At 38.0% G+C, this 13,288-nt stretch overlaps 2 protein-coding genes across 6 annotated transcripts in view; both read right to left on the reverse strand.

The window, feature by feature from the left end:
- lmnb1 (lamin B1) overlaps positions 1-4,027 on the reverse strand; it is a 66,898-nt gene extending 62,871 nt beyond the window's left edge. The window contains exon 1 of the mRNA XM_049738701.2: positions 2,902-4,027. Coding sequence (XP_049594658.1) covers positions 2,902-2,936 — 35 coding nt within the window. The 5' untranslated portion in view covers positions 2,937-4,027. The remainder of the gene's footprint in view (positions 1-2,901) is intronic.
- Positions 4,028-4,366: 339 nt separating this feature from the next.
- prrc1 (proline-rich coiled-coil 1) overlaps positions 4,367-13,288 on the reverse strand; it is a 32,756-nt gene continuing 23,834 nt past the window's right edge. For 3 of the 5 annotated variants that reach the window (XM_049738722.2, XM_049738721.2, XM_049738723.1), the window contains exon 9: positions 4,367-5,034. In XM_049738722.2, the coding sequence (XP_049594679.1) occupies positions 4,825-5,034 (210 nt within the window). In that variant the 3' untranslated portion in view covers positions 4,367-4,824. Of the gene's footprint in view, positions 5,035-5,533; positions 8,763-13,288 lie in introns of those variants that run through there. The other 2 variants (XR_011088032.1, XM_049738725.2) reach the window with 2 other exon arrangements.

Consider the following 13,288-nt stretch of genomic DNA (forward strand, 5'->3'; position numbering starts at 1 on the left):
GCCTCATAGATTATACAACTCAGAAACAGAAATGGTTTCAAAATTAAAGCCTACAACATGCAACCTTGATACTCTGCCTTCCAACTTTTTTAAAACTGTTTTTAGCTGCATAGCTCCAGATGTACTGCAGATAATAAATACTTCTCTTCAAGCAGGCCAGTTTCCCCAGGCTTTGAAAACTGCAGTAATAAAACCTTTTATAAAAAAAAAAAAAAAAATCTGGATGCCACAACAATTAGTAACTATAGGCCAATATCAAATCTACCATTCCTTGAAAAGGTTGTTTTCCACCAAATCCATGCTTTTATGATGCAAAACAATCTTTTCAACACATTCCAGTCTGGATTTCGGCCACACCACAGCACTGAGACTGTACTTATCAAGTCTTAAATGACATTCATCTAAATAATGATGCAGGCGAATCCTCTGTCCTGGCATTACTGGATCTCAGTGCTGCTTTTGATACAGTTGATCATAACATACTACTCAGCAGATTGGAAAAGTGGGCGGGACACACTGGAGCTGTGCTACAATGTTTCGAATCTTACTTACAAGATAGAGACTTTTTTGTCAATGGGAAACCATGAGTCAGAGAACTAAGATCACATGTGGGGTTCCCCAAGGGTACATTCTGGGACCGCGCTACTTTTCAACATCTATATGCTACCCCTAGCTCAGATTATGAAACATCTCAACATCTCATATCATACTTATGCCGATGACACACAACTCTATAGCGCAGTGTCATCACATGACCACAGTCCCTTACTCACACTGGGTAACTGTATTCATCAAATCAATGAGTAGATGTGCCAGAATTTTCTCCAGCTAAATGCAGAAAAGACAGAGGTGATCATTTTTGGCCCTAAAAATGAAAATGATCAGCGCTCACCTTCGCTCTATGTCATTGACAGCTACAAATCAAGCCAGAAATCTTGGTGTAATTATTGACTCAGACCTGAATTCAACAGCCATCTTAAGTTTATCACTAAATCTGCCTATTACCACCTGAAAAACATAGCTAGAATTAAGGGGTTTCTGTCTCAACAAGATATGGAAAAACGTATTCATACATTCATTTTTAGTAGGTTAGATTATTGTAATGGCATCTTTACAGGCCTTAAAAAATCGATCAGGCAGCTGCAGCTGGTCCAGAATGCTGAGTCCTCACAAACACCAGGAAACTGGACCACATTACACCGGTCATTAGATCGCTTCCTGTGAGTCAAAGGATAGATTTTGAAATCCTACTGCTGGTCTACAAAACGCTGAATGGTCTCAGACCAAAATACATGCTTGATCTACTAGTTCTTATGAAGCATCCAGACCTCGCAGGTCATCTGGAACTGGCTTGTTGTGTGTCCCAAGAACAAGAACCAAGCAAGGAGAAGCAGCATTCAGTTATTATGTTCCTCACCTATGGAACAAACTTCCCGTATATCTGAGGTCTGCTCAAACTGTCAGCTCCTTTAAATCAGGGCGAAAAACGTGACTGTTTACCGCAGCGTATTCTCAAATAAAATCCTCTCTCTCTACACTTTTTTTTTTTACTTTTTAACTATTTTTTATTCTTGATTTTGTATGCATTGTATTCTGTATTTTTTCCCTTTTTTGTGCTCTATGTTCTTTGTTTTTAATACTTTTTAACTATTTTTTATTCTTGATTTTGTATGCATTATATTCTGTATTTTTTCCCTTTTTTATGCTCTATGTTCTTTGTTTTTTAATCCTTTTTGTGTAAAGCACATTGAGTTGTTGTGTATGAAATGCGCTATATAAATAAAGCTGCCTTGCCTTGTCATTTACAATATCTTTCAGAAAGTAATAGTTTGTGTCACGTCTACAGGTTCATAACATCAACAGTATTAACATGGCCACTTCGTGGCTTGCTTTAGTAATATTTACTTTTGACTCACAGAACCGCGTGAAGAATGGCTGTTGTGATGCCAGTTCAGCTTGGAGCTGCTTCACTTTATCAGCGTGGTCACTCCCTTTTAGCTTGTCGTATGTATTAGCATGTTTAGTCTGATAGTGTCTCTTTAGGTCAGGGGTGGGCAATTAATTTTTACAAGGGGCCACATGAAAAACCTGAGTTGTGTCAGAGGGCCACACCTACGATAACTTCCATCCATCCATTTTCTGAACCGCTTAGTCCCCACGGGGGTCGCGGGCGTGCTGGAGCCTATCCCAGCCGTCATCGGGCAGTAGGCGGGGGACACCCTGAACTGGTTGCCAGCCAATCGCAGGGCACACAGAGACAGACAACCAATCGCACTCACACTCACACCTAGGGACAATTTGGAGTCTTCAATCGGCCTACCAAGCATGTTTTTGGAATGTGGGAGGAAACCGGAGTGCCCGGAGAAAACCCACGCGGGCCCGGGGAGAACATGCAAACTCCACACAGGGAGGGCCGGAGGTGGAATCGAACCCGCACCCTCCTAACTGTGAGGCGGACGTGCTACCCAGTGCGCCACCGAGCCGCCCCTACGATAACTTAAACCTGCTCAATTTTGTTCCATTGTAAAATACACTAAATTATTTATTTTAAATAGTTGGTACTGGTAATAAGAAGAATACAATTATTCTGTTTATATTTATATTAAGCTATGTGAAATTGTGGTGTATAGGTCAAATAAAAAAACAATCATTAATCAGTACAATTTATTCTTAACTTCTTTAACTTTTCCTCAAATGACAAAGCCGCTGCATCTCTGGGTGTGAAGTTAGATAAAAAGTCCTTGTTGGGCTTGCAGTTTTGCTAGCAATGCATCAGCCTCTGATGCGCCCTGTTTATCAGACAGATGTAATTTTTCTCATGCTTGGTCGTGTAGTGGCGACTCAAATTATATTCTTTAAACACAGCGACCTGTGTACCACAAATCAGGCACACGATTTTACCTTTCATTTCTGTAAAGAAATACTTGGCAGTCCATGTCTTGTTGAAAACACGGCGCTCCTTGTCAACTTTTCTTTTCTGAGCGTGAGCACACATTTCTCAGGTAGTATTACTTCGCACTGTTACATACACGTACGCTACACGGAAGTGCGACACCTTTCAAAATAAAAGTAAAACAGTTGTATTGCACCCACGACACAATTATTATTATTATTTTTAATTAAGTAGTAATCAAATATAATTTACGATTGGCCTCATGCGGGCCGGACAGGGACGCACAAAGGGCCGGATGTGGCCCGCGGGCCGTAATTTGCCCAGGTTTGCTTTAGGTTGAAATCCTTAAACAAGGCAACCGTCTCTTTACAAATTAGACAAACACAATCACCTTGATTTTCAGTGAAGAAATATTGTAATTCCCATTTCTATTGAAAGCGACAGCCCTCAATGTCAACTTTCCTCGTTTTCTTAGCAGTCGCCATGGCAGAAATGAGCGGAGAGGGGTGGTGCTGCAACCTTTTGGTAATAGGACAAATTACAGTTTCAAGTTTCATGATTTTTTTTTTATTCAGTTTGACAGTGCAGGCGGGCCATAAATAATACTGTAGGTGCGGGCCCTATGAAATCTGACCGGGGGCCGGATTTGGCCCGCGGGCCGGGGTTTGGATGTGGATGGAGTGGATACAGTGCGGAGGCTGAGATAAATTGTAGCTAGAACTGCTAAGCCAATCAAGGACAAGGACACAGCTCAACATGTTCCCAATGGCTATTAGTGTCATATGGTCAAACAAAGTCACACCCTCCAAGCTCCAAGTGACGCCCGATGTCGCTGATGGTAGAGGGGTGCACTTGCCTGTTTTGTTGTCAGTGTTGTGTGCTTCATTCCTGCACATCACGATGTGAATGTGTGTGAGTGAGACATAAAAAAAAAATCCGCGATGCACCAAATCTGTCCGCAATACAAGTTTTGAAAAAAATCCACGATAGAGCGAAGTGAAGTAAAGTGAAGCGCGAAGTAGCGAGGGATTACTGTACTCCCTGCGCACACTCTTACAATTATACCGCTACTCCCACCTCTGCCGTGGATGTCTAATTACCCTTTAATCTAGTACAGCCAAAAAAAGGATGTTCCCTGGGGTCACACGCACCAACCCCCCCCCCCCCCCCACACACACACCACCCCCCCCTCTGGCCCCACTATTTGAGAAGGACTGAGAGTTTAGTTCTGAAAAAAAGCAAAAAATAAAAAGCAACTTTCAATGACTTAGACTTCCCTCCGAAGAGGCGATGTTCACCTGTCAGTGACAAAAAAGTAGATTTGAGTAGATAATTAAAAATCGCTTTCTCATCCAGGGGTAGTGTGTGTGTGTGTGTGTGTGCGTGCGTGTGTGTGTGTTGGGTGCGTGCACGCAAACTGCGTGCAAACTGTGCACTATGTGAACTGAATTGGAGTAGGATCACCAGACACCCTTTTGGTTGCATTTATTTTATTCTTACATGTGGCAGAGATGACCCTTCATATAATGTAATAAGGCAATAATGCTTTTATAATTTTTGGCGTAATGATTCAGGTTTCAAATTCAGTGTGAAATTCGTGAAAAGGCTTGGCCAAATATTGTATGATTTTAAAATGCCTTTGCTTTTACAACAGTTGGGACATAAAAAAAAAAAAAAAAGGAAACAATCACACAAAACCTCACATAGTACACTAATATATAATGTCAGGAAGGAAGAGCAGGTGATTACTTCATTTTCAAAGTGATGTGCAACAGTAAAATCCAGTTGAGTCGGAATGTCAATAACATTACTCACGAGTATTGATAAACATGGAACTGTGAATAATCTCACAGACATTGCAATGGCTCTCAGTTTTCGCTACTCCGTCAAAATGTCCTAAAATGCTCCTAAACACAAAAATCAGCAGAGCCTCATAGAGTCCTGGGTGGCAGCTTCCGTTTATAGATTCCAGCCAACGCTTTGGCGGCACTATAGATCATTTGCCGCTGCGTCATCCCCGTCATAGCCAAAAGCCATTCTGTTTTATCGATGTTGGGCAGACTGCGTTCCAGGACATCACCTACTGTAACCATAAGACCGGACCATCGAAGGCTGTAGTCGAGAGGAGTCAGAGACTGAGCCTGTACGTGGATGAGAAACAAACATATATTATCTGTCTGGCATAAATTTATATCTTGTTGGTCTGCAGAACACCACCTCCAGGGAGTTGTCACTGCTCAACACACTATTAGAAGATGCAGACTCTTAAGAACAGATACGTTTTTTGATCCTCAACTTTGTTTATAGCATATTCAGCTCACATTTTCTTCTTATTTTGGTGACTCATGACTTGATAATCTGTTTACGTATCTGATGATGCAGTGATTATTCTCACCAGGCGGTACACTATTTACTCTACTCTGTGTATTGGTGTAATTGTGTGAAGGCGACGGCTTTCACACGTTATTCTACTCCATTCACTTTATTATTGCGTGAAGGCGATGGCCTTCACACATATGTTATTCTACTCCATTCTCTATTATTATTAGTGTGAAGGTGAAGACCTTCACACTATTGTTATTCCTGTCCTTTATTAGTGTGAAGGTGAAGACCTTCACAGGAATAACAATAGTGTGAAGGTCTTCACCTTCACACTATTATTATTCCTGTCCTTTATTAGTGTGAAGGTAAAGACCTTCACACTATTGTTATTCCTGTCCTTTATTGTGTGAAGGTGAAGGCCTTCACACATTGTTATTCTACTTTATTGTGTGAAGGCGAAGGCCTTCACACATTGTTAAGACCTTCCCACTATTGTTATTCCTGTCCTTTATTAGTGTGAAGGTAAAGACCTTCACACTATTGTTATTCCTGTCCTTTATTATTAGTGTGAAGGCGAAGACCTTCACACATTGTTATTCTACTTTATTATTATTATTATTATTATTATTATTATTAACAATTATTATTATAAACAAGGAATTTGACTTTGGTAAATCACAGCAACATTTGTAACTATTGTCATTTTCCCATTTATTTTATAATAATTTATTTTCCTTTTTATTCGTCCCGCTTATCATTTTTAACACTTATCATTTGTAACTCTCGTCATTTTCCCATTTATTTTATGATAATTTATTTTCCTTTTTATTCTTCCCGCTTATCATTTTTAACGCTTATCATTTGTAACTTATAATTTATTTTCCTTTTTAGTCTTCCCGCTTATCATTTTAAACGCTTATCATTTGTAACGCTCGTCATTTTCCCATTTATTATATAATCATTTATTTTCCTTTTTATTCTTCCCGCTTATCATTTTTAACGCTTATCATTTGTAACTTTTTTCATTTTCCCATTTATTTTATAATTTATTTTCCTTTTTATTCTTCCTGCTTATCATTTTTAACGCTTAACATTTGTAACTCGCCATTTTCCCATTTATATTTTCATAACTTATTTTTCTTTTTTTTCCCCTTATCATTTTTGACATTTGCCTTCGCCTTCACACGCAATTTCTCCAGAAATTGCAATTCTAGTTATTATTCAACTTATTCCTCCCACTTTTTTGGCAACTAACTAGTCTTACATGCTTCAACCGATTCACCCCGTTCAAACTTTCACACATTCCAAAAATTCATGTCATGGCTGCTACCATTTTTTTGTTCCTAACATTTACCGTTTTTGTGTAATTAGCAAATTTGTGACTTATAATTCCCCATTCATTCTTAATGGCAGTTTCAACACGAGCCATTTTCCTGCGTGGGTTCGAATTTTACACGTGTCACATTGGGCGTCTCACCATTACACAAACTCACACATCTCATCATTAAAAAAACTCACACGGCACTTACTACAGTTTATTTCTACCTAAACATTTACCGTTTTTGCATAATTAGTACATTTGTGGAATAAAATTACTCATTCATTAATGGCACATTCAACTTGAACATTCATCACATTAAGCAAAGTCCACCTGCAAAACAACAGGAATCTGATTAGCTCAGTTGGTAGGACACGCGTCTTATAACATGAGCCGTCTCCCTGCGTGGTTTCGATTCCACCTGAGGGTGATTTTTCTCTTTATTCTTCTCGCTTATCATTTGTAACTGTCATCATTGCATAATTTGTAAATTTGTGGTATAAAAGTACACATTCATTCCAGGCATTCAACATAATTTTGCATTCTTCCCACTTATCATTTTAAACGCTTAACATTTGTAACTAGCCATTTTCCCATTTATATTTTCATAACTTATTTTTCTTTTTTTCCCATTTAGCATTTTTAACGCTTATCATTTGTAACTTTCATCATTTTCCCATTTATATTATAACAATTTATTTTCCTATTTATTCTTACCGCTTATCATTTTTCAAATTTGCCTTCGCCTTCTCACGCAATTTCTCCAGAAATTGCAATTCTAGTTATTGTGTGAAGGCGAAGGCCTTCACACATTGTTATTCTACTTTGTGTGAAGGCCTTCACACAGTTATTCTACTTTATTGTGTGAAGGCGAAGGCCTTCACACATTGTTATTCTACTTTATTATTATTATTGTTATTATTATTATTGTGTAAGCCTTCACACATTGTTATTCTACTTTATTATTATTATTATTGTGTGAAGGCGAAGGCCTTCACACATTGTTATTCTACTTAATTATTATTATTATTATTAGTGTGAAGGTGAAGACCTTCACACTATTGTTATTGCTGTCCTTTATTAGTGTGAAGGTGAAGACCTTCAGACTATTCAAAGTCAAAGTCAGCTTTATTGTCAATTTCTCCACATGCCAAAGACACACAAAGAAACCGAAATTTCGTTCCCCCCTATCCCACGGTGACAAGACATGGCTCACAACAGACAAACAAGTAAACAAGTATAACAAAAGCGTGCTGAATAAATAATGAATAAATAACACAACAATAAATAAATAAATAAGAGGAGCAGAAAAAAAAGGAGCAAGTGCGTGTACAGCAGACATTTCCGAAAATAGCGCAACAGTGCCGCACGCTACGCAGAAGGGGGTAGCGAGTTCAGGGCCCTAACAGCCTGGAGAAAGAAGCTGTTGGCGAGTCTGGTGGTGCGGGAGCGCAGGCTCCTGTACCTCTTCCCAGAGGGCAGAAGGTCAAACAAAGAGTGAGCCGGGTGACTCACATCTCTCGCAATCGAAGTTGCCTTGCGGGCGAGATGGGAGGTGTAAATGTCCTTCAGGGAGGGGAGCGGAGCACCAATAATCTTACCAGCCGTATTCACTATGCGCTGCAGGGCCTTCAAGTTCTGTTCAGTGCAGTTACCACCCCAGACAGCGATGCAACTGGTGAGGACGCTCTCAATGGTGCCACGGTAGAATGTAGACAGGACTGCCTGAGGAGCACATGCACGCCTGAGCTTCCGCAGGAAGTACAGGCGGCGCTGAGCTTTCTTTGCCAGTGACGAGGTGTTTGCGGACCAGGAGAGGTCCTCACTGATGTGCACCCCCAGGAACTTGGTGCAGCTCACCCTCTCCACCACAGCACCGTCGATGATCAGCGGCAGGTGTGTTGTGTGACCCTTCCGGAAGTCAACAACATTTCCTTGGTCTTATTGACGTTCAGCAGGAGGTTGTTGTCCCTGCACCACGTGGTCAGAAGGTCAAATTCCGACCTGTACCGAGTCTCGTCGCCCTTCGTGATGAGACCCACCAGAGTCGTGTCGTCAGCAAACTTCACTATGCGGTTGTCGCTGTAGGTCGCAGTGCAGTCATGCGTCAGCAGGGTGAAGAGCAATGGACTGAGCACGCAGCCCTGGGGGGGCCCCCGTGCTCAGCGTGATGCTGGCGGAGATTTTGTCGCCAACACGCACCACCTGAGGCCTCTGACAGAGGAAGTCCTGTAGCCAGTTGCAGAGGGAGGTACTGAGGCCCAATAGAATAATAATAATAATAATAATAATAATAGAGAATGGTGTAGAATAACATATGTGTGAAGGCCATCGCCTTCACACAATAATAGAGAATGGTGTAGAATAACATGTGTGAAGGCCATCGCCTTCACACAACTAGAAAATGCAATTTCTGGAGAAATTGCGTGTGAAGGCGAAGACTTTGAATCACTTCTTGGGGAATGCTGGCGAATTATGCTGAAACGAGTTGAATTACTTGAGAAATGTAGAAAATAGAGGTGAAAAATGGAATTTTGGAGAATTTGGTGGAATTTCAGAATTTTGGAGAATTTGGTTGAGTTTAAAATCTTAACATGTGGAATTTATGGCAAGTGGAAATTTGGGGAATAGGTAGGAAAAAGATGAAGAGTTGAAAGTTGGAATGGGTTGAATCGGTTGAACAATGTGAAAATTAGAGTAGAAAAACACATTTTTGGAGAATTTGGTTGAATTTCAAATTTCAAACTTTGGAATTTTTTACAAGGGGAAGTTGTGGAATAGGTAAGCAAAAGATGAAGAGTTGAAAGTTGGAATGGGTTGAATCGGTAGAGAAATGTAGAAATGAGAGTAGAAAAATGAAATTTTTGAGAATTTGGTTGAATTTCAAATTTGGGATTTTTGGTAAGTGGGAAGTTGTGTAATACGTAGGCAAAAGATGAAGAGTTGAAATTTGGAATGGGTTGAATCGGTTGAAAAATGTACAAATTATAGTCGAAAAACGAAATTTTGCAGAATTTGGTTGAATTTCAGATTTGGAATTTTTGGTAAGTGGGAAGTTGTGAAATAGGTAAGCAAAATATGAAAAGTTGAAAGTTGGAATGGATTGAATCGGTTGCACAATGTAAAGATTAGAGTAGAAAAACAAAATGTTTGAATTTTTGGTAAGTGGGAAGTTGTGGAATAGGTAGGCAAAAGATGAAGAGTTGAAAGTTGGAATGGTTGAATCGGTTGAACAATGTAGAAATTAGAGTAGAAAAACGAAATTTTGGAGATTTTGGTTGAATTTCAAATTTGGAATTTTTGGTAAGTCGGAAGTTGTGGAATAGGTAGGCAAAAGATGAAGACTTGAAAGTTGGAATGGGTTGAATCGGTTGAACAATGTAGAAGTTAGAGTAGAAAAACAAAATGTTGGAGAATTTGGTTGAATTTCAAATATGGAGTTTTTGGTAAGTGGGAAGTTGTGGAATAGGTAGGCAAAAGATGAAGAGTTGAAAGTTGGAATGGGTTGAATCGGTTGAACAATGTAGAAATTAGATTAGAAAAACGAAATTTTGGAGAATTTGGTTGAATTTCAAAGTTCGAATTTTTGGTAAACGGGAAGTTGTGGAACAAGTAGCCAAAACATGAACAGTTAAAAGTTGGAATGAGTTGAATCGGTTGAAAAATGTAGAAATTAGAGTAGAAAAACAAATTTTTTGAGAATTTGGTTGAATTCCAAATTTGAAAATTTGGAATTTTTCGTAAGTTGGAAGTTGTGGAATAGTTAGAAAAAAGATGAACAGTTGAAAGTTGGAATGGGTTGAATCGGTTGAAAAACGTAAAAGTTAGAGTGGAAAAACGAAATTTTGGAGAATTTGGTTGAATTTTAAATTTGGAATTTTTGGTAAGTGGGAAGTTGTGGAATAGGTAGGCAAAAGATGAACAGTTGAAAGTTGGAATGAGTTGAATCGGTTGAACAATGTAGAAATTAGAGTAGAAAAACGAAATTTACAAACAATTGGTTGAATTTAGAATTTGGAAATTTTGGTAAATGGGAAGTTGTGGAATAGGTAGGCAAAAGATGAACAGTTGAAAGTTGGAATGAGTTGAATCGGTTGAACAATGTAGAAATTAGAGTGGAAAAACGAAATTTAGAAAAAATTGGTTGAATTTCAAATTTGGAATTTTTGGTAAATGGGAAGTTGTGGAATAGGTTGGCAAAAGATGAACAGTTGAAAGTTGGAATGGGTTGAATCGGTTGAAAAATGTAGAAATTAGAGTGGAAAAACGAAATTTTGTAGAATTTGGTGTGAATTTCAAAATTGAAAATTTGGAAATTTTGGTAAGTGGGAAGGTGTGGAATAGGTAGGAAAAAGATGAACAGTTGAAAGTTGGAATGGGTTGAATCGGTCAAAAAATGTAGAAATTAGAGGTGAAAAACGGAATTTTGTGAAATTTTGTCGAAATTTTTAACGTGAAAACGTGAAATTTTTGAATTTGGGAATTTTGGGAATGTCGAGAATCATTCCGAATGTGGTTTGAATGTGCTGAATGAGGTGAATTTAAAAGGGGAATGACGTAAATGTGAAATGTCGAATCTGCCATTGAGAATGAATGGGGAAAAATTTGTCGTAAATTCGCGAATTTTGCGAAATCGGAAAATTTTCGGAACGAGAAAAATGGAAGCGCTCATCTCGTGAATATTTGGAATACGTCAAAAGTGGAACGGAGTGAATCGGATGAATTATGTGGAAGAAGAAGCGGGACAAAAAAGTGTGGAGAATAAAATATAATAATTAGAAAATGCAATTTCTGGAGAAATTGCGTGTGAAGGCGAAGACTTTGAATCACTTCTTGGGGAATGCTGGCGAATTATGCTGAAACGAGTTGAATTACTTGAGAAATGTAGAAAATAGAGGTGAAAACGGAATTTTGGAGAATTTGGTGAAATTTCAGAATTTTGGAGAATTTGGTTGAGTTTAAAATCTTAAAATGTGGAATTTATGGCAAGTGGAAATTTGGGGAATAGGTAGGAAAAAGATGAAGAGTTGAAAGTTGGAATGGGTTGAATCGGTTGAACAATGTGAAAATTAGAGTAGAAAAACAAATTTTTGGAGAATTTGGTTGAATTTCAAATTTCAAAATTTGGAATTTTTTGTAAGGGGAAGTTGTGGAATAGGTAAGCAAAAGATGAAGAGTTGAAAGTTGGAATGGGTTGAATCGGTAGAGAAATGTAGAAATGAGAGTAGAAAAACGAAATTTTGGAGAATTTGGTTGAATTTCAAATTTGGGATTTTTGGTAAGTGGGAAGTTGTGTAATACGTAGGCAAAAGATGAAGAGTTGAAAGTTGGAATGGGTTGAATCGGTTGAAAAATGTACAAATTAGAGTCGAAAAACGAAATTTTGCAGAATTTGGTTGAATTCCTAATTTGGAATTTTTGGTAAGTGGGACGTTGTGAAATAGGTAAGCAAAAGATGAAAAGTTGAAAGTTGGAATGGATTGAATCGGTTGCACAATGTAAAGATTAGAGAAGAAAAACAAAATGTTTGAGAATTTGGTTGAATTTCAAATTTTTAATTTTTGGTAAGTGGGACGTTGTGGAATAGGTAGGCAAAAGATGAAGAGTTGAAAGTTGGAATGGGTTGAATCGGTTGAACAATGTAGAAATTACAGTAGAAAAACGAAATTTTGGAGATTTTGGTTGAATTTCAAATTTGGAATTTTTGGTAAGTCGGAAGTTGTGGAATAGGTAGGCAAAAGATGAAGAGTTGAAAGTTGGAATGGGTTGAATCGGTTAAACAATGTAGAAATTAGAGTAGAAAAACAAAATGTTGGAGAATTTGGTTGAATTTCAAATATGGAATTTTTGGTAAGTGGGAAGTTGTGGAATAGGTTGGCAAAAGATGAAGAGTTGAAAGTTGGAATGGGTTGAATCGGTTGAACAATGTAGAAATTAGATTAGAAAAATGAAATTTTGGAGAATTTGGTTGAATTTCAAATTTGGAATTTTTGGTAAACGGGAAGTTGTGGAATAGGTAGGCAAAACATGAACAGTTGAAAGTTGGAATGAGTTGAATCGGTTAAAAAATGTAGAAATTAGAGTAGAAAAACAAAATCTTTGAGAATTTGGTTGAATTTCAATTTTGGAATTTTTGGTAAGTCGGAAGTTGTGGAATAGGTAGGCAAAAGATGAAGAGTTGAAAGTTGGAATGGGTTGAATCGGTTGAGGAATGTAGAAATTAGAGTAGAAAAACAAAATGTTGGAGAATTTGGTTGAATTTCAAATATGGAATTTTTGGTAAGTGGGAAGTTGTGGAATAGGTAGGCAAAAGATGAAGAGTTGAAAGTTGGAATGGGTTGAATCGGTTGAACAATGTAGAAATTAGATTAGAAAAACGAAATTTTGGAGAATTTGGTTGAATTTCAAATTTGGAATTTTTGGTAAACGGGAAGTTGTGGAATAGGTAGGCAAAACATGAACAGTTGAAAGTTGGAATGAGATGAATCGGTTAAAAAATGTAGAAATTAGAGTAGAAAATTTTTTTTTTTGAGAATTTGGTTGAATTCCTAATTTGGAATTTTTGGTAAGTGGGAAGTTGTGAAATAGGTAAGCAAAAGATGAAAAGTTGAAAGTTGGAATGGATTGAATCGGTTGCACAATGTAAAGATTAGAGAAGAAAAACAAAATGTTTGAGAATTTGGTTGAATTTCAAATTTTGAATTTTTGGTAAGTGGGAAGTTGTGGAATAGGTAGGCAAAAGATGAAGAGTTGAA

This window comes from Syngnathus scovelli, chromosome 13, assembly GCF_024217435.2.
Source record: "Syngnathus scovelli strain Florida chromosome 13, RoL_Ssco_1.2, whole genome shotgun sequence".
In the NCBI taxonomy this organism is placed as follows: Eukaryota; Metazoa; Chordata; class Actinopteri; order Syngnathiformes; family Syngnathidae; genus Syngnathus; species Syngnathus scovelli.